At 40.9% G+C, this 21,284-nt stretch overlaps 1 protein-coding gene across 5 annotated transcripts in view; it reads left to right on the plus strand.

The window, feature by feature from the left end:
• The window catches only part of ddo (D-aspartate oxidase), a 63,071-nt gene that overhangs the window by 33,282 nt on the left and 8,505 nt on the right, over positions 1-21,284 (plus strand). For 2 of the 5 annotated variants that reach the window (XM_039747927.1, XM_039747931.1), the window contains one exon: positions 3,082-3,993. In XM_039747927.1, coding sequence (XP_039603861.1) covers positions 3,082-3,640 — 559 coding nt within the window. In that variant the 3' untranslated portion in view covers positions 3,641-3,993. Of the gene's footprint in view, positions 1-3,081; positions 3,994-5,548; positions 6,684-7,796; positions 7,930-18,424; positions 18,547-21,284 lie in introns of those variants that run through there. The other 3 variants (XM_039747930.1, XM_039747928.1, XM_039747929.1) reach the window with 3 other exon arrangements.

The raw sequence follows: 21,284 nt of genomic DNA on the forward strand, positions 1-21,284 counted from the left end.
ATCTCCTGAATATTAGTAGGTAGGCATTGAGGCTTTGTGCCCTGCTCTTGTAACATGCCATTTCACATGCTCTCTGTCTTACCATTGGCATAGCAAACAATATCACGTGCCATTTTACAAAAGCCATGGCCATATTTTACTACGGGAAAGGGGAACAAAATACAAAGGAATACCTTGGATGGGAACATAATTCTTCTTTTAATAATCTAAAGATAATTCAAGATGTATGTTACTTAGCTAATATATTTGTATTATATTTACATTTACATTTATTTCCTTAGCAGACGCTTTTATCCAAAGCGACTTACAACAGAGGTAAACATAATCAAGTAGGGTTAGAGTTAGGGCCTTTTTGTCCAGCAAGTGTAGTAGGACAGGCAACAAAAGTGGATTGCCACAAGTGAAATTTACAATCATAGATTATAATCGATGAGGCAATTAAATCAGTGTAATAGCAAATCAATCAACAATGTGAAAGATCACAGAGCAATTTTTTTTTCAATCATATAGATATTCACAGAGCAGATGGGTCTTTAGTTGCTTCTTAAATACATTGAGGGAGTCAGCAGTATGGATGGAGGTGGGTAGCCCGTTCCACCAACTGGGAACTACACAGGAAAAGAGTCTGGATTGAGAATTTTATACCATGCAGAGGTGGCATCACCAGACGCTGTTCACTGGCAGACCTGAGTGAGTGAGAAGGAGCATAGCACCTCACCAGTGTCTCCATATACTCAGGAGCTGACCCAGTGGCTACTCTGTAGGCAAGCATCAGGGATTTGAACTTGATGTGTGCTGCTACAGGGAGCCAGTGTAGTGATCTGAATAGAGCAGTGACTTGTGCCCATCTCAGCTGTTTAAATAAAAGATGAGTGGCTGCATTCTGGACAATTCCCAGTGGCTTGATAGAACATGCAGGTACTCCAACCAGAAGTGAGCTGCAGTAGTCCAGATGCGACAAGACTAGAGCCTGGACCAGAACTTGTGCTGCATGCTCTGTCAGATACAGTCTGATCTTGCAGATATTGTACAACGTGAACCTATGTGAACAAGAAACAGTAGAAATATGGTCAGAAAAAGATAGCTGCTCATTATTCACCACCCCAAGGTTGCATACAGACTTGGCAGGTGTTAGCGACAGTGAGTCAAACTGTACAGAGATGGGGAGTTGAACAGACTGGCTGGCCAGGATCACAAGAAGCTCAGTTTTTGCCAGGTTGAGCTGTAGATGGTGATTCTTCATCTGGTATTACTAATTCATAAACCTTCAAAGAGCCATTCTTAGGTCATTGCTGTTGTGTTGACATACCATAATGTAACTCAGAGCACTCAGACCTCTTTTTTCATTCTCCCGTGGGCACAGCTGGCTACACTCAGACACAAGACTGATGACTGCCTTAGTAGGTTGGCTTTTTGCAAGCGTGTTAGCACTCATATTGCTAGATTGGCTTCTTTGTAGGGGAAACACTAGAGGGCTCTAGTCATTCACTTTTTGAATCAGCACGGCAATCATTCAGTCCTCATTTGATATGGCACCTCTCTCAGGGAGAACCTCCTCAAGAACACAAAACAAACTTCCATCAGCTGCCCTACCAAGATAGTATTAAATGTCATGGAGGTTTCAGAAATCCCCTTTGAGCTACCTATTGCAGGCAAATGATCAAACTATGAAATGCACTGCACTTTTTGGAATTCCACCATGTTTCCATTTAAATTAAGAAACCACTGTTTTCTATTGCTTAAATCCCACCATTAAATGCTTAAAAAAGTATTAAGATTCTTTCTGAATTGTATAAAATATACCTTAAAACACAGGTGTCAAACTCCAGGCCTGGAGGGCCGCAGTGGCTTCAGGTTTTCATTCTAACCCTTTTCCTAATCAGTGACCAGTTTTCACTGCTAATTAACTACTTTTGTATTTGTTTTAATGACTCTGACCCCTTAGTTGTCTCTTTTTCCTTAATTACCAGCCAAACAATAATGAGGCACAAAAACGAGCCGCCACATGACCAGCTTACCTGAAAATAAAGAAAGGTGAAGGTCTCAGTCATGTTGGTCTGCTCAGGTCACCCAAACATTTTGACGATGGTCTTAGAAAAAAACAGAAAATCAACCATCTGCTGTGCTAGAATGAGAGCAGGAACAAGCCATAAAATTAAATAACGGGTTTAATTAACAGCAAGAATCAGCTTCTCATTAAGAGATTGGTTGGAGTTTGAAGCCCCAATTTAGCTGGTCATCTGTTGGCTCGTTTCATGTCTCATTTCTGTTTGGCTGTCATGTAATAAAGAAACAAATCAATTCAGAGGACTGAATCCTTGAAAACAGGGCTATTAAAATGAAGGGAAAACAAGTTCATTAGTAGTGAAAACTGGTCACTGATTAGGAAAAGGGTTAGAATGAAAACCTGAAGCCACTGCGGCCCTCCAGGCCTGGAGTTTGACACCCGTGCCTTAAAAGGACATGAATACATAACATTCTGAAACCTGCTTCATCTTACTCAGGGTTGTGCAATCACTGTGCCCAAGGTAGGGCACCAGTCCATCGCTGGGTCTGCTCACACACACGCCATCACACTGGTGCCAGTTTAACGAAACGTTCATGTCTTTGGGGATGTAGGAGTGATGTTGGAGTATCTGCAGGAGAAGCAACGTTGACATGTGGCCAACATGCAAACTGCTAATTTGATAATCTTCATGTGATATCTCTATTTTTTCCTTCAGGGACTTTATTCATATTTGTATTCCTTTGCAAATTTAAACAAAAGAAATATTTGCATGGCAGTAGTTGTCCTGTGTTCAAATTCTGTTTTCTATCACAGCTTAAGCCTGTTATTGTATCATTTTTCAATTTAGCATAAAATAATAGTCATAAATCCTAAGTTTGTGACGCCTGAAGTTAAATGTATATAAAATGCAGGCATGTCCAGGTATCACAGTAATATTTATGAGAAGAATGCAAAAGTGAAAAAAAGAAATTGATGTTCTGGGCTTGCTATGATCTTTTAATAGAATTGTTATAGCTCTCATGTTTTCATACCCGTGCATTTTATTTTGTTTATTTATTTTATGCTGTTTCCAGGTTGAAAAATGCTGGAGGACAGCTGCATACTGAAAAGATCACTGGGTTTGAGCAGCTTACTTCCAGCTATGACATAATTGTCAATTGTTCTGGCCTGGGGTCAAGGGATCTAGCAGGTGATCAGAGCCTGTACCCAGTGAGAGGCCAAATCCTTCGAGTCCACGCTCCATGGCTGAAACATTTCATCAGAGATGGAAATGGCCACACTTACATCTTTCCTGGAATCCACAGTGTCACCCTTGGAGGAACAAGACAGAAAGATAACTGGGAAATGTCTGTTAACGAAGCAGACAGTAGTGGTATATTTGAACGTTGTTGTGAATTGGAGCCATCCCTTAAAAAATCTCAGGTCTGTTCAGAACTGGTGGGTCTGCGGCCCACCAGAAATAGTTTAAGGCTGGAGAGAGAAACTTTTGTACATGAGAATAGACAAGTGCCTATCATTCACAATTACGGCCACGGAGGGGGCGGCATCAGCATACACTGGGGGACAGCATTAGAAGCAACTCAGCTAGTGAAGGAGAGCATTAACTGGCGAAACCCAACATCGAAACTTTAACACTCTGGGGAAAAAAGTAGTCAGCCATTTTACCTCTTGATACTTCTCGCCAACTGGCCCTTTAGCACTGTTTGGAATATCAGTCTGAAGTTTCTTTGGGTTTTTTAAATAATTTTTTCAGTTTTAGGGGATTAATTCAACAGGTTCTGGTTATTGGTTGGATGTGCTTAGCTGCCTTGACTTGGTTTCTAAGTCTGGGCTGTTATGGAAGCTCTGATGGAGCGGGAGGAAGATCATAGGAAATGAAAAAGAAAGTGTCAAAGGATTCGACAAAATGAAACAGTCACGATTTAAACTACTCTGCTGTATTAATTGATAACATTTACAGTTAGGTCCATAAATATTTGGACAGAGACAACTTTTTTCTAATTTTGGTTCTGTACATTACCACAATGAATTGTAAATGATACAACTCAGATGCAGTTGAAGTGCAGACTTTCAGCTTTAATTCAGTGGGTTGAACAAAAAGATTACATAAAAATGTGAGGCAACTAAAGTATTTTTTAACACAATCCCTTTATTTCAGGGGCTCAAAAGTAATTGGACAATTGACTCAAAGGCTACTTCATGGGCAGGTGTGGGCAAGTCCGTCGTTATGTCATTATCAATTAAGCAGATAAAAGGCCTGGAGTTGATTTGAGGTGTGGTGCTTGCATGTGGAAGACTTGACATGCGGTCAAAGGAGCTCTCCATGCAGGTGAAAGAAGCCATCCTTAAGCTGAGGAAACAGAAAAAACCTATCTGAGAAATTGCTACAATATTACGGGTGGCAAAACCTACAGTTTGGAACATCCTGAGAAAGAAAGCAAGCGTTGGTGAACTCAGCAACGCAAAAAGACCTGGACATCCACGGAAGACAACAGTGGTGGATGATCGCAGAATCATTTCCATGGTGAAGAGAAATCCCTTCACACAGCCAACTAAGTGAACAACACTCTCCAGGGGGCAGGCGTATCGATATCCAAGTCTACCATAAAGAGAAGACTGCATGAAAGTAAATACAGAGGGTGCACTGCAAGGTGCAAGCCACTCATAAGCCTCAAGAATAGAAAGGCTAGATTGGACTTTGCTAAAGAACATCTAAAAAAGCCAGCACAGTTCTGGAAAAACATTCTTTGGACAGATGAAACCAAGATCAACCTCTACCAGAATGATGGCAAGAAAAAAGTATGGAGAAGGCGTGGAACAGCTCATTATCCAAAGCATACCACATCATCTGTAAAACACGGTGGAGGCAGTGTGATGGCTTGGGCGTGCATGGCCGCCAGTGGCACTGGGACATTAGTGTTTATTGATGATGTGACACAGGACAGAAGCAGCCAAATGAATTCTGAGGTGTTCAGAGACATACTGTCTGCTCACATCCAGCTAAATGCAGTCAAATTGATTGGGCGGTGTTTCATGATACAGATGGACAATGACCCAAAACATACAGCCAAAGCAACCCAGTAGTTTATTAAAGCAAATAAGTGGAAAATTCTTGAATGGCCAAGTCAGTCATCTGATCTTAACCCAGTTGAGCACGCATTTCACTTGTTGAAGACTAAAATACGGACAGAAAGGCCCACAAACAAACAGCAACTGAAAGACGCTGCAGTAAAGGCCTGGCAGAGCATTAAAAAGGAGGAAACCCAGCATCTGGTGATGTCCATGAGTTCAAGACTTCAGGCTGTCATTGCCAGCAAAGGGTTTTCAACCAAGTATTAGAAATGAACATTTTATTTCCAGTTATTTAATTTGTCCAATTACTTTTGAGCCCCTGAAATGAAGGGATTGTGTTAAAAAAATACTTTAGTTGCCTCACATTTTTATGCACTTTTTGTTCAACCCACTGAATTAAAGCTGAAAGTCTGCACTCATTTAAAATTCATTGTGGTAATGTACAGAACCAAACTTAGAAAAAAGTTGTCTCTATCCAAATATTTATGGACCTAACTGTATTTAGCTTCTTTTAAACCTACTCATTTTGCTTTACTTAGACAGTGTTGAACCACTTCAACCACCAGCAGTGTGTAGCATCCATCTGCATTTTGTGACAGTAGCCATTTTAGCATCGTTATGCTCATTATTTTTTAAACATAAGATGCAATGTTTATATTTATATTTGTATAAACATTTATATAAAGTACCAGTTGTATGAAGGGGTGGCTGGCTAGGAAGAAGTGATGGTTTTGCCTCTGCTAACCAAGGTGACAATTGACAGTGGGAAGTCATCACACTACGCCTTAAAGTAAGGAAGTCTCACACTGACAAAGGAGTGGGACACCTGCAGGTGTCAGTGTGGGAAATAAGAAGTCACTTATAAGGTGGTCATTTCTGCCATGCATGGTGTGTTGAATGTTAAGTGGGCTTAGGCACCAGAACAAAAGTAAGAGAAAGAGTGACGGTCATGGAGGGCTGTCAAGAGACTTCTGGCCAACAGAAGCAACCCATGGTCTTTAACAGGGGCCAGACTGCCCAGTTAAGGACCAAGCCAAACAGGACTAACTGTACACCAGCATTTTACCAGCCAAGTTTTATGGGGCAGCACACCGTCTCTGACTGAAGAGCTGGAACATGGTGCTCCTTTAAAAGGCTCAGTGTGGAGCATAGAGAGCTCTAGGCCAGAGTCCATGTAACCAGAGAAAATGCCAAGCTGTAGTTTTATGGGTTTGTTAATGTGGTTTGTCTTTGGGAGACACAGGGATAAGATAGAATGGACTGAGCTTTGTAATGGGGAAAAACAGAAATTTGGTAAATTTTTTAGAGTTGTACGTTTAAAAAAAAAACTTTTAATGTGTAATGAGGTAGAAAAGAAAAATTGTACTACCATTCTCATAACCATAATGTAGTAAAACACTTTGTAAAAATGCACTCTGTGACTGAGATTCAAAAATAAACAACATATATCTTTCAATTTTTTGAGTCAACTGTTGAAAGTGAAATAAATTATTTTTTCTGTAACTTAATACCTTTTCATTTACGTAGTTGATGGTCTTAGAAGTATTCTGCTGCAGCAGGACACAGTGCAGTGCCACCAACGAAGACATGAACTTGTGACCCTGTGAGTACCACTCCATTTCTTTAAATACTAGTTCTCCTTTCATCCATTTCCTGAATGCATTAATCTGTTTCAAGTTTTCAGGGAGCTGGAGGGACACAAGTCCAGAATTTAATCAGGAGGACATCATCATCCTTGAGTCAGATATTTGACTTCCCTGCAAGCTCCATGATGTTTATTTTACAAAGACTGCAACATGCATCAGCTGACTAGGAAAGCCATAAATTACAATCTTATTATTAATGAAGTGGCATGGGGCTTAGTGCTGCTGTCCCACAGATCCAGGAAAATGAGTTCCATTCTGGGTGTGGTGACAGTGTGTGTGGAGTTTACTCGTTCTTCAATGTCGGTGTCCTTCCTTCTGTATCCTCAAAACATGTGTCATAGATTGTATTGCCTAATATGAGTGAGTGATTGTGTGGCTGAGTGGGCCCTGCAATGAGTGGGCACCCCATCCAGAGATAATGCAGTCCTCTCAGATGATACTTCATGAACAGACTCTATGTAGCACTGTAGTGTTATCAGTGAGCTGAGTAAAATGGTGGGTGGATGATACTAATGCAAGGACAAAGGAAATATTCATATTGCACAAAGTATTAAGTGCTATCAATTGCAACAGTATTACTACCCTAGTAAAACAAATCATTTAAATTTAAAGTAATATCTAAAGTGGTATGGTTATCACAACCTATTTTCCTATGTCCCTGCGGATATTAATATTTCACTGATTTTTTTTTTTTCTTTTTCAAAGGAACAGCATTATTTCTTAGGAGACTTTTCTGCATCCTGGGTATCAAAATATTTATCATCATAGTTAAATTCTAAAAACTCACTTTGAAACACAAAGCTTCCAGACTCATTGTTCTGCCAAAGAACAATGGAGAAAGTGATACCATGTTATCATGAATGAAATTACAGGTCATAGTTTACAGTTTGAGATACTCTCTTGCGGTAGGTTTGTACATCCGCTCCCTGCAGCAGCTCTGCTTACCATAGCCAGTATATGCAAACATTGGCCACAGTAAAGGATATTATGTTCAGGAGAGAAAAGTGGACCTGACTGAGGGAGTGGTCCTTTGGCTCTGTTATTTATGATGCTCGTATCTCTTTTTACAGCTTGTAGTATTTACATGCCGCCTAGTAGATATGCAATATTTTCTGCAGAAAAAGTAAGAGTTATCATTTGTGGAGAGCAGCAGAGAACAAGCTCTTGGATGAACAAGATCACGCCACGTGTCTCCTGACTGAGGTGGGTACAATTACAGCTTACAGTTTAATTGTGTGTGTGTATGTATATATAATATATATATATTATATATATATATATATATAATATATATATATAATAATTATAAGTGTATGTGTGTAATTAAAAATATGAATGTATATTGAAATCTGACTACATTTTTATACACCCATACATTTTATACATTTTACATTATAACACTATACTTAAAGAGTGAAAGAGAAAGTTAGAGATAAATATATAAAGATTTATTTCCCCAACTAAAATGTGTGTAAGGGTGATTGAGTCACATCTGACAGAGTAATCCCAGTAGACTCTAATCTCCCACTGAAACATTAAGAATCAGAGAAGTAGAAATGCTCCTTTTCTATGGCAGAGCAGCAGGGCAGCTTTATAAAGCACTGCGCTTTCAGGTAATAATATTTATTCAGCATCTTTATACTTTTATGATTATTTCATTGGGTGTCATGCCATACCATGGCAGCATAGCACTTAGGAATTCCAGCCTCTCATTGCTTGAACTCAGATTCCGATTGCCAGCTTTCTTGCCGTCTTCAGTGATGTTTCGTTAAGTTGATTTAGTGATTCCAAGTTAGCCCTGTGTGAGCACCTTAGGATGGACTGGCACCCAGTCAGACTTGGATTATTCTGCTGCTTGTTTAGGGTTCAGCTCCTGCATTTGATAAAGAAGGTTTAAACAAAAAAAAAAAATGGCTGAATTCAAATGCTGTTCTTTTTTTAACTGGTTTCATCAGAGGTTTTGTCCTTTTTGGTTGCACAGCTGACAAGGTGCTTTTATGGGTTTATGAACCAGGCAGTACTAAGTGATACACAGGACACTCCACTTTCTGTCGTTTTAAAGCCCAATCTTACTCCCATTTTCATGTAGAAATGTTCCAGTGTATTTCATCTGATGGGGAACCCACCACCCCACTGTGGGTCAGATACATGCAATGTAATCACCTTGTAACTGAGCCACCAACTATGAGGTGAAACACACAGTCGGGGATGGACTTACTGTGAAGAATCAATGAAAGATGGAGGGAGCTAACGTTTTAGCAGAATGCAACTATGGCAGAGGGAAGTAATGGGGTCCAAGTGCCTGGCTGTCAAGAAGAAGAGGAAAGCCACCATAGGTTTGGGAAGTGGGCTGGCTGTCATGGGCTCCTCCTGAAATTATACAGCTATTCTGTTTTGGCACGGTCTGTAATGGTGGTGACCGTTAATTAACAGTTAATCACAATGATAATAATATTAATAATAATTATTTATATTTACATAGCACTTTTCTCACTACTCAAAGCACTTTTACATAGTGAGTGAGAAGCCACTGCAACCACCACTAATGTGCAGCATCCATCTGGATGATGCAACAGCAGCCATTTTGCGTAGTTACACTTACCACACATTAGCTGTTAGGTGGTGAAGAGGTGAGACAGGGGATGGTTAAGTTGCCAGAATGACTAGGCCATGGAGGGCAATTAGAAGTCATCAGGCTCCCCAAACTAAATGTCTAAATAGGTCTACAGAAGTCAATTCTGGCAAATTTCATGTTGTGGCTGCTTTAATAGTTTTCCGCTTTCTTTAACAATTTGCCATTTTATTTTATTTTAATCTTAATCATAGGCCAGTTGTTGACTGTAATTGGACTTGGTCATTATTGAAATGTGCTGTTAATGTCAGACAGTCTAAATTGGACTAAACCTTTTAAATGTGGAGAGATGTTCACTACTGCTTATTTTTGACCTGTATGGGGCATTTCAGAGTCCCTCACTCCAGATTCAAGTAGACCAAGCACAGTCCTGGGCTCAACTATACTTATCTCTCTATTATATAAAAAAAATCCTGCGACGAGACCATTTTTTTTTAAAGAGATTTTTTCAAGTCCCACAAGATGAGACTTTTGACATGAGATTGTTTCAAGTCACGCCCTCCTCTCAACCATATTCAACCACGCACATGGTCCTCTCACCTCTCATTCGTGTGAATGCTTTTGACAGACACATTTCCTGCTCTCTCAGCTCTTATACATTTTTACATTTTCCTCACTTTAAGTTCCAAATTAAAGAGACGTATTTTGTCCAAATCTTACTGATGAATTTCATCCCGAAGGGATATCAACAAAAGAAATGAGTACACGGGCAATCCTAGCACTGAGAAACGATGAAGTCTAATGAATTAACGCAAAAATTGTCGATTGGTTACACGGCAAATTGGTTAAATGCATATCAATAGACTATTCTGAAACAGTTGGTGATGATCGTGCGGAAGATGAAAATAATCAACTTACAATATCCCGAAGAATAACTACAACCGTCAACACCATCTGGTCTTCCTTGTTGAAAGAAGGATGTATCCAAGAAAGGTAATGGAGTACATCTTCTCCGGATAACATTAGACAACAAAGGAGATCTTGATATGCCATTCGTTTTAAAACGTTAACCGCTTCCCGTTAAAATAGATTTTACAAAGACAACTAAGAAATCACAGAGACAAACGTTCGAAAAAGTCATTTTATTTAATAGAGAGACAGAAATGAAATTCTCTCATGGGCAGTTATACGTTGCGTTGTCATGATGTAAGTTCAGAAACAAAATCAAATATCAAATGCGATATTTTTACAGTAAAAGTGTAAATTTAAAAAATATTTGCATGTTAATTTCAAAGCCAAACAGAACAAAATCAAATAATACAACGAAAAACTCAAACTAAACATGAAACATAAATTACTTTTAAATTATTAGATTTTACTATTTTTGAATATGGTTAATTACTCGCTGTAATATAAAATAGTTAGTTCTATTATGCATATGTAACAATTCCCATGAAAATAACAATCTGTTTAAATTTTACATCGGCATCCCAATTCGTGAGCGGCAGAACTGCAAAGTGGCTTGCGCCTAGCGCTGGTCTGGGGTTGGCGAGTGAAGCGAGCAGGGGGCAAAGCCCCCTAGTCTATTGTAAACAAAATACCTTCACAAAGGCTTTTCAGATGCAAACAGTTCTTCCTTATTCACCTCCACTCCAGGAAGGCTTTAATGCAGTGGTGGAGCTTCTGTTCACGCTACACCCAGGGGTACTTCTGCTGCCGAAAACATTGCCCTGAGAAAGCAATAGAAAAATAACACAAAGTGTCACACAGCATGTGAGAGAGACTAATACGTAATATCATTTTTAAAACATCTAGAGATTTTACATATTAGAAATTATGTAATTGATTTGTATTGATTATTTCCCTATGTTGTGATGCACTTGTTTGTTTGTTTTTTAATCTCATAATACTTGTTTACAATGTAAGAACGCATACTTGAAGAGATGTGCAGCCTGACTTTGTTTAAAGGAACTTTGAAGCTGAAGTGGGTGTTGCACTCGGTTAAAGACTTGGCCATTTCTGAGGACTAGGATGTCACCAGAGACTGGGAACTGGGATAGGGGTGGGGTTGGGAGTGGTCAAGTTCCTGCCATTTGTAAATGAATGAGTGCGGGTGCAACCTGGGAAGCCACATGGGACTGGTGAATGTCCGGTGGATAAGCAGTGACAAGGACAGCTAGTGACAGGATGTTAGTGGTGAAGTGATCTTGGATTGAGATGAAAGTTTTCTTTTTGTGGTTTACGACTCAGGGCACAGGAATAAATAAAACCTCATCACAACTTAAAAACACTAATTTAACAATTTGTAACATGAAAAGTAAAACTATAGTGAATAAGAAAAAAAATAATACAAAGTGTAATTTCAAAATTGGTATCAGTCAAATAGAACACCCTATTCAATGAAACCCCTTTTTACACCCTGTGACTTAAACACGGCCCAATCTGGTTAATAGTCCTGGGACTTTTTGAAGTCTACACTGGTCTGAACAACTGAAGGCGTATATTAAGCAGAGTCAGTCCTTACTTGTTTTGGAATCAAGGGGGCTCGTAGTTGCAATCACTTCTCCATCATAATCAAGAGAGTCTTACAGTTCAAGTTCTTAAACATGATGTACTTCAGGTTACTGTCTGTTTTCTTGATATATTACTTCATAAAGCAGTGCAAGAAAAATGTCATATTTCATAATTATTTGAAATGTTATTTTACAATAACAAATTCTCTTTGTCACACACCATTTCTGTGGATTGTGTATGAGCTTTTTCTTCTGTGGACTTTCTCCTTTCACTATCCCCTCACCAATAAAAGCATGACTCTATAATAAGGATATGAGCAGACAGAAAAAAAATCCTAAATAACTGAGTGGGCCAGCGGCATCTGTTACTCCACTCCTGGCTTGTGTATTCATGGTATATGTAGCTTAAAATAGAAATAAAATGATCAATACCTAGAATATACATGTCAGGGGACCCCCAAGCTCAGTCTGGAGGGCCACCCTAGCTGCAGGTTTTTGTTCCTTTCCTAAAGGCTTAATTACAAGTCAAAGCCAGCACTGGCAATGGAACTTGTTATCTAATTTTATGGGTTGTTAGTACTTTCACTATCCCACAGCTGTGGATATTTCCTTTCCGAGGATCTAGTTCAAATGATTTATGGTCCACATCAGATTAGTAATTCTTTGTCCCTTTTCTCTTCCATTTATTTCCAAATAATTTATTCAAACATAATGAGATGAACGCACACAGGAGTAAAAGGGTCCATGTTGCACGGTGAGTTGCTGGTTTCTTTATCATTTGCAGCTCATTGTTAATTGGCAGCTGGGTAAGAAAACAAGAAGTAATTAAGGTTTGGGAATCATAACAAGCACGTTCAAAAACACAGGCATGATAAATTTATGATGAAATTAAAAGTTGGGGGGAAAAAGGAAGAAGGAAAGTTTCCTTATATGTGAAGAAAGGGAACTGTGATTACATGAAACACAAGATTATCTTCCTTTTGGCTCATAAATCATTGAGAGAGTGCGTAACATATTTATTCAGAGCAGCACGCGATTCGTTAATAAATATTACTTGATTGGTGAGGTGGTCTCAGAATGATATTAAGTCTGAGAACAAAGAAGACATCACTGCTGCCCGTGCCTAGAAAGTTATGTATCCTGGTCTCCTGAAGAAAACAAAAATGAGTATCAGTGACCCAGTACAACATTGTAATGTTCCATGGTCTTCCTCCAACTGTTTTAATATTGAAGTTCATATCTTTTCTATAGTGCTTTATTTTCATCATTTCAGTGTCTACCTCTTGGACATTTGGCTCCACTTTCAAAAAGCACATTCTCTGGGCAGGGCTGTCTTAACAGCATTATAGGCACTGAGGCCCCTACCCACACAACCACTCAGCAGGTCACAACATACATAGATTAGCGTAGGGCCCTCAGGCAACTGCCCAGCATGCCCATGCATTAAGACTGCTCTGCCCCTGGGAGGACAGCACAGAGTGTGGAGTTTGCGTATTGTCTCTGTGTCTGCATGAGTTTCTTCCGAGTGCTGGTTTTTCGTCTCTCCTCCAAAAGACATGCGTGTTAAGGTCAAATAGCAGCTCTAAATTGATCTCCTTTGTGTTGGAGTGGGGCCCAACAATGGATGCGCCCCATGACCTGGAATTTGGTTAAGCAGGTTTGAGAATATCATGTTATATTCCCTGACAGTGTTTGCCCCTTACTGAATAATCTGGGTAAGTTAGTGAGTCTATTTGAGTCTAGTTGAGTTCGTCTTTTTTCAGGTCCTTGTGCTTTGGGGGCATGCAGGCTCATGATATCTTGTTACTACCGGTCTGAGGGTAAATGGATGTGTGGCAATGGATTGGCATCCTGTTTGGAGATGGTTGGTGCCTTGTGCCCACTGTTTGTAAGACAGACGGTGGCCTCGTGTGGCCCTAAACCATATTAACAAATGTCAAATGATGGGATGATAATATACAAATGCAAATATGTTAGTGTTAAACAGATAGCGTCTCCTTAAAAAGTATGATATCCATACATTCTTGGACCTGCTCATTTCATTCAGGGTCTCAGGTAACTGGCAGCACTGGGTGTAAGGCAGAGTCTGCCACACTCACACAAGACCAGTTTGAGTGACCAGTCAGTGGTGATTGAGCTCCCAAGAGATGTAGGAGAAATACTGAAGTACCCAGAGAAAAGCCCACACAGACATGGGGAGAACATGCAAGCTCCACAAAGATAACAACTGGGCTCGACATTTGAACTATTTGAACATTCCCACTATGCTGCCCTGTTTTGTATGCCATGAAATGTAAGTTAGCTGTTTAGTTCATGCTGTGGTGATCTACCAGACTTTATATGATTACGGTGCTGACTATCCCAGCCTTCTGGATGGGACTATTTGATCGTTTTTTTTAAAAGATGTCCTCAGCAGAAGACTGCAAGAGAAATTTTAGGAACAGACACCTTTCTGTAGCTTGGAGCCATAAAAGTTCACACTATCTCAGCCCTGAAAAAACAAAGTGACTGAGCTGTCCAGGGATGAAATAACAGTAAGAGCATAATAACTGTCAGGCATGAAATTTATTCAAGGTTTTTATTATCTCGTTTGCTGTCGCCAGTATTTACAAGTACAAACTGACGTTTATGGTTTTATAACTGATGAATACGCACGTACAGACATGTACAACATTTTGATGAGTCACCTAAAAACGCCATCCCAGAAGGTCCCCAGAAGAAATGCACCATCATTGAGAGGACTCCACTGCATTCAACAGTATGCATCCATCAGTGTAATGTGGGATCCACAGAGTTAGAGACTATTATGACAGCACTGGTTCTGTGCAGGGGTCTGCAAAAGGGCAGCCGCTCTGCTAACCAAAGATCAATTTACTGTAGGAACAGCAAAGAAGACTCGGACCAAGACCAATATGGAGGACATGGGCAATGCCTTCATTTCATCTCAGAGTCAAGTTGGGGAGCATACACTGGTACAGTGCGTTGCCGCACCCACTACACAATGAAACAGCTTGGGATCCCAATTGGCAACCCCCAGGCAGACACACGGTCCAGTCCCACCCTCCGGAAATAACCCTCTATCTTCCGCAGCCAGGTATTACGTGGGCGACCCTTTGGCCTGGTCCAGCCACTCAGGTCCCCAACAATGAGGATCTTACAAGCCGGATCACCCTCGGGGAAACACGTCACATGGCCATAGTGCCGTAACTGACGCTCCCTCACAATGCAGGTAATGTGCCTCATTCGAGACTCCATCAGCAACCATTCATTCAACACAAAGTCAAACCAACGGTACCCAAGGATTTTCCGGCGAGACACAGTACCAAAGGAGTCCAGTCTTCGTCTCAGGTCACTGGATAGTGTCCATGTCTCGCAACCATATAGCAGGACAGGAAACACATTGCATAGATATTGGGAGCACCACACACCCCTTTCCAGCCACCTCATGACCCCCCATGATCTCCCAATCTGTCTACTGACTTCATAGGAAGAGTCACCAGAGACATGAATGTCACTGCCAAGGTAAGTAAACATCTCGACAAGGTCAACACTCTCTCCGCAAACAGACGCACTGCTGATGGCTGTGCCCAAGAGGTCATTAAAGGCCTGGATCTTGGTTTTTATCAGGACACTCGCAAGCCCAGACACTCAGACTCCTCACTCAGTCTCTCGAGCGCTCCGATCAGAGCCTCCATTGACTCCACAAAAATCAAAGTTTCGTCAGCAAAGTCAAGATCCGTGAATCTTTCTTCACCAACGGATGGCCCCACAGTCGCTGGACCCCACGACCCTGTCCAACACCCAGTCCATACAAGCATTGAACAGAATTGGAGCAAGAACACACCCCTGATGAACCCCAGAATCAACTAGGAAAAACGCAGAGGTCCTGCCTCCACTCTACACAGCACTCACAGTACCAATGTACAGGCCGGCCATGATATCCAGCAACCTTAAGGGGATCCCGCGAACCCAGGGCAGCTCGATCAACTGAGTTGAACACTTTGCGAAAATCGACAAAGGCTGCAAAGAAACTCTGGAGATATTCGTGTTTGCGCTCCATGAAAACCCTCAGTGCCAGGATGCGGTCGATGGTAGATTTCTTAGGCGTAAACCCAGACTGTTCCAGGTCACTGGTAGGTGAGCAAGTGATCACAGGTCCTATTGAGTACGACCCTAGCAAGGACCTTACCCAGCACCGAGAGCAGTGTTATCCCACTGTAGCTGCTGCAATCCAGGCAATCACCCTTCCCTTTCCAGATAGGGACGACAAGTCCTGTTTTCCAGTCAGTTGGGATGATGCCAATCTCCCAAATGGAAGCAAAGATTGCTTGCAATGCCAGGAAGACATCCTTATCACCAGCCTGGAGAAGTTCACCCCGGATACCACAGATCCCTGCAGCCTTTCTCCCCATCAGCTGGTTCACCACCTGTGCAATCTCAGTGAGACTGGGTGGTTCTCAGCTAATTGGAGGATCAGCCTCAAGAACTGTGGACCCAGAGATGTTCAGTGTCCTAGTCTGAGGATCAGCTTTGAACAACTGCTCAAAGTTGCCAGCCCAATGGGTCACAACTACAGTGCCATCTCAGAGTGTCTGTAAAAGTGAGTTTTTAGTTATTGAGCGTGCTGGTAGGTGGGTCTTTTCTTCCCAGTTTCCCCCTTTTCTTTACTGGTTCTTAAGCAAATCTTGCTGCACAAAACTTTTAGTCAAAGTCAAGTTTTCTTTTTTTATTCTCTGTATTCAAGGAACTTTTAACTTGTGAATTGTGACCCAAGATATGGTCTTAGGAAGGGTTTTAATAGGATGTTGGCCAGATGTGTTGAAAGAATAACAATGAGACCACTAAATTGTACCCACTTACCCCAGAAATGGTGACACTTTAATCACATTGGAATGAACCAAAGTGATAAAACAGAGCAGCTCAGGCAGAGAATGTGAAACTGACGTGCACACTTTTGACACATGGCATCCTAACATTCACAGCATACGTAGCTCTTGTGCTACACCCCTGAAGCTGTGTCTCCAGCAAAGATGATAAGATATTCAAGGGTCTTCTCTGTGTAATATCTGTCTGTATGTGTCAACTGAGTTCCCTTTCAGATTGCTAATTTACACTCTGTAGTCGAAAGTATGCGGACGTCCTTCCAAATTATTGAGTTGAGGTGTTTCAGATGCACTTATTATTTACAGGTACATAAATTCAGACATATCAAGATGCAGTCTCCATTGACAGTACATTGGGTCATACTTTGAGCTCAGTGATTCTAAACGAGGCACCGTCATAAGATGCCACCTTTGCCACAAGTCAGTATGTGAAGTTTCTTCTCTGCTAGATCTGCCCCAGTCAACTGTAAGTGGGAACATCTAAGAACAACAAGAGCTTTGCCACAAAGTGGTAGGCCACACAAACTCATAGTGTGGGGGGCCACCAAGGTCTGAAGCGCATAGTGCATAAAAATCACTGATCATCTGTCGCATCACTCGCAGGGGAGTTCCAAAGTGCCTCTGGAAATAACATCAGCTCAAGAACTGTGTGTTAGGAGCGCCATGAAATGGTTTCCATTGCCAAGCAGCTTCACACCAGTCTAAAATCACAAGTGTAAATCACACCACCATTGGCCTTTGGAAAAGTGGAAACATGTTCTCTAGTGTGATGGGTCATATTTCACTATCTGGCAGATGAATGGATGAATCTGGGCTTGGCGAGGGCCAGGTGAATGCTACATTCTGAACTACATAGTGCCTGCTTTAACGTTTGGTCATGGAGATATAATAGCCCGTGGCTGTTTTTCAGGGTTTCGGCTACACTCCAGTGAAGGGTACTGTTATTGTCACACGTTGGTACAAATTGCGTGCCTCCAACTTTCTATTCCATCTTGACTGTGCCTCGATGCACAAAGCCAGGCCCATAAAGACATGGTTTGATGAGTTTGGTGTGGAAGTACTTGAGTGTGGCCTACATGGAGCCCTTGCACTGCAAGAAAGTAAAGCATCTTAGAACTGTGAGTGTGTGTCTCCAAGGGACTGAGTTTGTGTTTCAGATTTGGGAGTACAATTCGAGCTCAGTTGGGTCAGGCTGGCTACTTGATTCTTGCAGTCACTTACTATTTCCTTTTCATACAACATGCTAAGCATGTCTGCCAAATAAAAAAATGTAATGTTGTGTTTTCATCAAATTCCACCATAAGCCTGAGATACTTTAACCATTCCCAGTCAAGAAGAGAAACTTGAATTCCCCAAATGATGACCCTTAGAAAATCAGTTCAGTCCAAATGCTTTCTGTGCCATCATTTTTTGGAAGCAGCCAAGTGTGTCCCAGTCTCAGAGGCAGATTTCTGCTGTGTAGTAATATTAGAATATTCTCTGAAGGGCTGGATTTTTTTTGTCCTTATTGCTTTTTTTCTCTTCAGATAACTTAGTGTTAGTTCAAGTTTGATGAAGGACAACAGAAAGGCTCTTCTTTATAGTCAGCTTTAGAAAGAGGATAACATCTTAAAGAAACATAAAAGAGTTGTTCCTAATAGGTCACATGCACCCGCTCCTCCGGATTGACACTTGCACTTCCGGTGCTGATATCAGAACGCACTAGCTATGGGGTTTTCACACGATTGCTTCATGACCTGACCAGACTTACGGCAAACAAGTTGCATTATTCAGATATTGTGCCAAACGTCAGGAGCTACAAAGGAGAAGGGCTTCAAACTATATGTTTAAAGCTGCATCCACAATTACAAAGGTAAGATCTGGATGTTTTAAAAACTTGTGACTACTATGACCTTATGTGGGACAAATATGTGATTACTTTAGGCTTCTTTAAAAAAAACAGAATTTCAATAATTAGCCATTAAACTTTAATTCTTGGACAGGTTAATATGTATGTAAATGTAATACTGCAACAGCTCTGGACAAGTTATATCAGCCAGGGATGAGCTGCCATTACATCAACTATAGCAGGAGCACCTATAAAAATGGCAACTCTGCACAGTCACATGTGCTTTTTACAACTAGTGTGGCAAAAAGCAAGTAGTCCTTTTAAGGATACCTCAAATAAGCCATGTAAAGAGCAGAGAACCAATCCTTTACGGTGCTCAGCACTGATGCTACAATACATAATAACATGAGTCTGCTGGACATCTTACCTTGTAAAAAAGTGAATGTCTCTGTCTGAGCCAGCAAAATGGTGAATGGCAAACTGCTGCTTCATTGTAAGGGTCTCAAATTGTTTCTTCAGCTGGAGGATCTTTCTCTGAGAGACATGCTTTCATCAAGTGTTAGGTCGACAACTGCTGGATCTGGAGCAGAAGCACAGTCATGGTCCTTGAGGATTTTATCATCCTCCTCCTCACCGTGTGCCAACGTCCATCAGTTGCTTTCTCCTCTCCCAAACCCCCGGTCTTGGAAGTGAAATGAAGTAATTGTTCCACTCAGACAATGCGGGATTCACTCCTTTCTTCAATGATCACTGCCCTGCCAGACAAATCTCCTCTTTTTTAAAATGTAGGCTACAAACTCAGTTATGGGGACAAACCATAAACCTCTCTCTCTGGATAGTGATGATCCATTTAGATTGGGTTTCCACATCGGAGCGAAACAAATGAAAAGTAAGTGCCTTGTTGTACTTACTGGAAGCTGAATATAAAGGTACATAACAATGTCCAGCTGTAGAGCTGTCTGTACTCTGAAACTTTAACTTCTTTTTCTCGGACAACTGCAGTATGGACAACGGAAGTGACTGAGCTGGTTAAGATTACACCAGAAGTACGTCAGCACTACCATGTGCATATAACAAATTCTGATCCAGAAATTACGGAGCCTCTAAAGCAGGGGTGTCGAACTCCATGCCTGGTGGGCCGCAGTGGCTGCAGGTCTTCATTCTTGCCCTTTTCCTAATCAGAGACCAGTTTTAACTGCTAATTATCTTCTTTGCCCTTCATTTTAATAGCCCTGTTTTTAAGGATTCAGTCCTCTAAATCGATTCGTTTCTTCATTAAATGACAGCCAAACAGAAATGAGATGTGAAACGAGCTAACAGATTACCAGCTAAACCGGGGCTTCAAACTCCAACCAATTTCACTCCAATCAGTCTCTTAATGAGAAGTCAATTCTTGCTGTTAATTAAACTCATTATTTAATTCAAAGGCTTGGTGCTGCTCTCATTCTTTCACAGTAGACATTTCCAAAACTGTTGAGAACTGTCAAAATGTGTTGGTGACCGGAGTATATCAACGTTACCGAGACCATCACCTTTCTTTATTTTCAGATATTGTGTGACGGGCATAGGTAAGCTGGTCATGTGGCAGCTCATTTTGTGTCTCATTATTGTTAGGCTACTAATTAAGAAAAAAGAACTAAGGGGCCAGAGTCACGTTAATTAAAACAAAGGCAAAAGAAGTTACTGTAATTAGCAGCAAAACCTGGTCACTAATGAAGAAGATGGTTAGAATGAAAACCTGCAGCCACTGCAGCACTCCAGGACCAGAGTTCGACACTCACGCTCTAAAGCAGGGGTCCTCAATCACAGTCCTGAAGGGGCCGCAGTGGCTGCAGGTTTTCGTTTCAACCCAGTTGCTTAATTAGAAAGCAATTCTTGCCAATAATTTAATTTCATGGCTTGTTAGTGCTTTAACTCTGCTATGTCAGGTAATTCTCCATCCATCCTAGAGATTTTTTCCCTTTCTAAGGATATCAACCAAATGATTTGAAGGCTAAAATGGATGAGTAATTCTCAGTCCTTCACTTTCCTTCCAAGTATTTAATTAAACCCAATAGTGCATGATAAATACACACAGGTGTAAATGGTAACAAGCTAAATGGAGACATGCTGGTCTATTTTGTCATTTGCATGTTATGGCTAATTGGGAGCAAGTAAAAACCAAGAATATAGCCGTTTAAGACTAAAATAAGCAATAAGGGTTCAAAATCTTAATGAGCGAGAAAACTAAACTGAAGCAGAAGTGTTACTTGAGCAATAAGTGCTTCATATTAAGCAACTGGGTTGGAGCAAAAACCTGCAGCCACTGCGGCCCTCCAGGACCGTGATTGAGGACCCCCGCTCTAAAGGGACATGAGCAAAACAAAAAATCTTATTTCTCATGTGCAGAAGAAAGTTTCATGTACTCACAAGACCTTTTTTACATATATGTGTGATAGAAGCCGTGTAGGGGCTCCATACATTTCCAGTAGATCTGTTCTGCTTCTGCAGCTATAACTGTCTATTGAAAAGCTGACATGGAAATCATTCCCCATATTTTAAGCTGTTTTTTTCCCCCATGAAGCCATCAAGATGCTCGGTGTTTTCCTCTGGAATATTTCCTGACCTCAACAGATCTATAAAATCATCCTTCTCCATAGTTCATGTAATAGGAATCTGTATCACAACTCACAGCTTCTGTGTTTGACAGGATGTGGCCATAAATCATACTCATATCTCACAAGCACACCGTGAGCACAGGATGTTTTCTTAAGAGCATGCAA

Source organism: Polypterus senegalus, chromosome 3 (genome assembly GCF_016835505.1).
Source record: "Polypterus senegalus isolate Bchr_013 chromosome 3, ASM1683550v1, whole genome shotgun sequence".
In the NCBI taxonomy this organism is placed as follows: Eukaryota; Metazoa; Chordata; class Cladistia; order Polypteriformes; family Polypteridae; genus Polypterus; species Polypterus senegalus.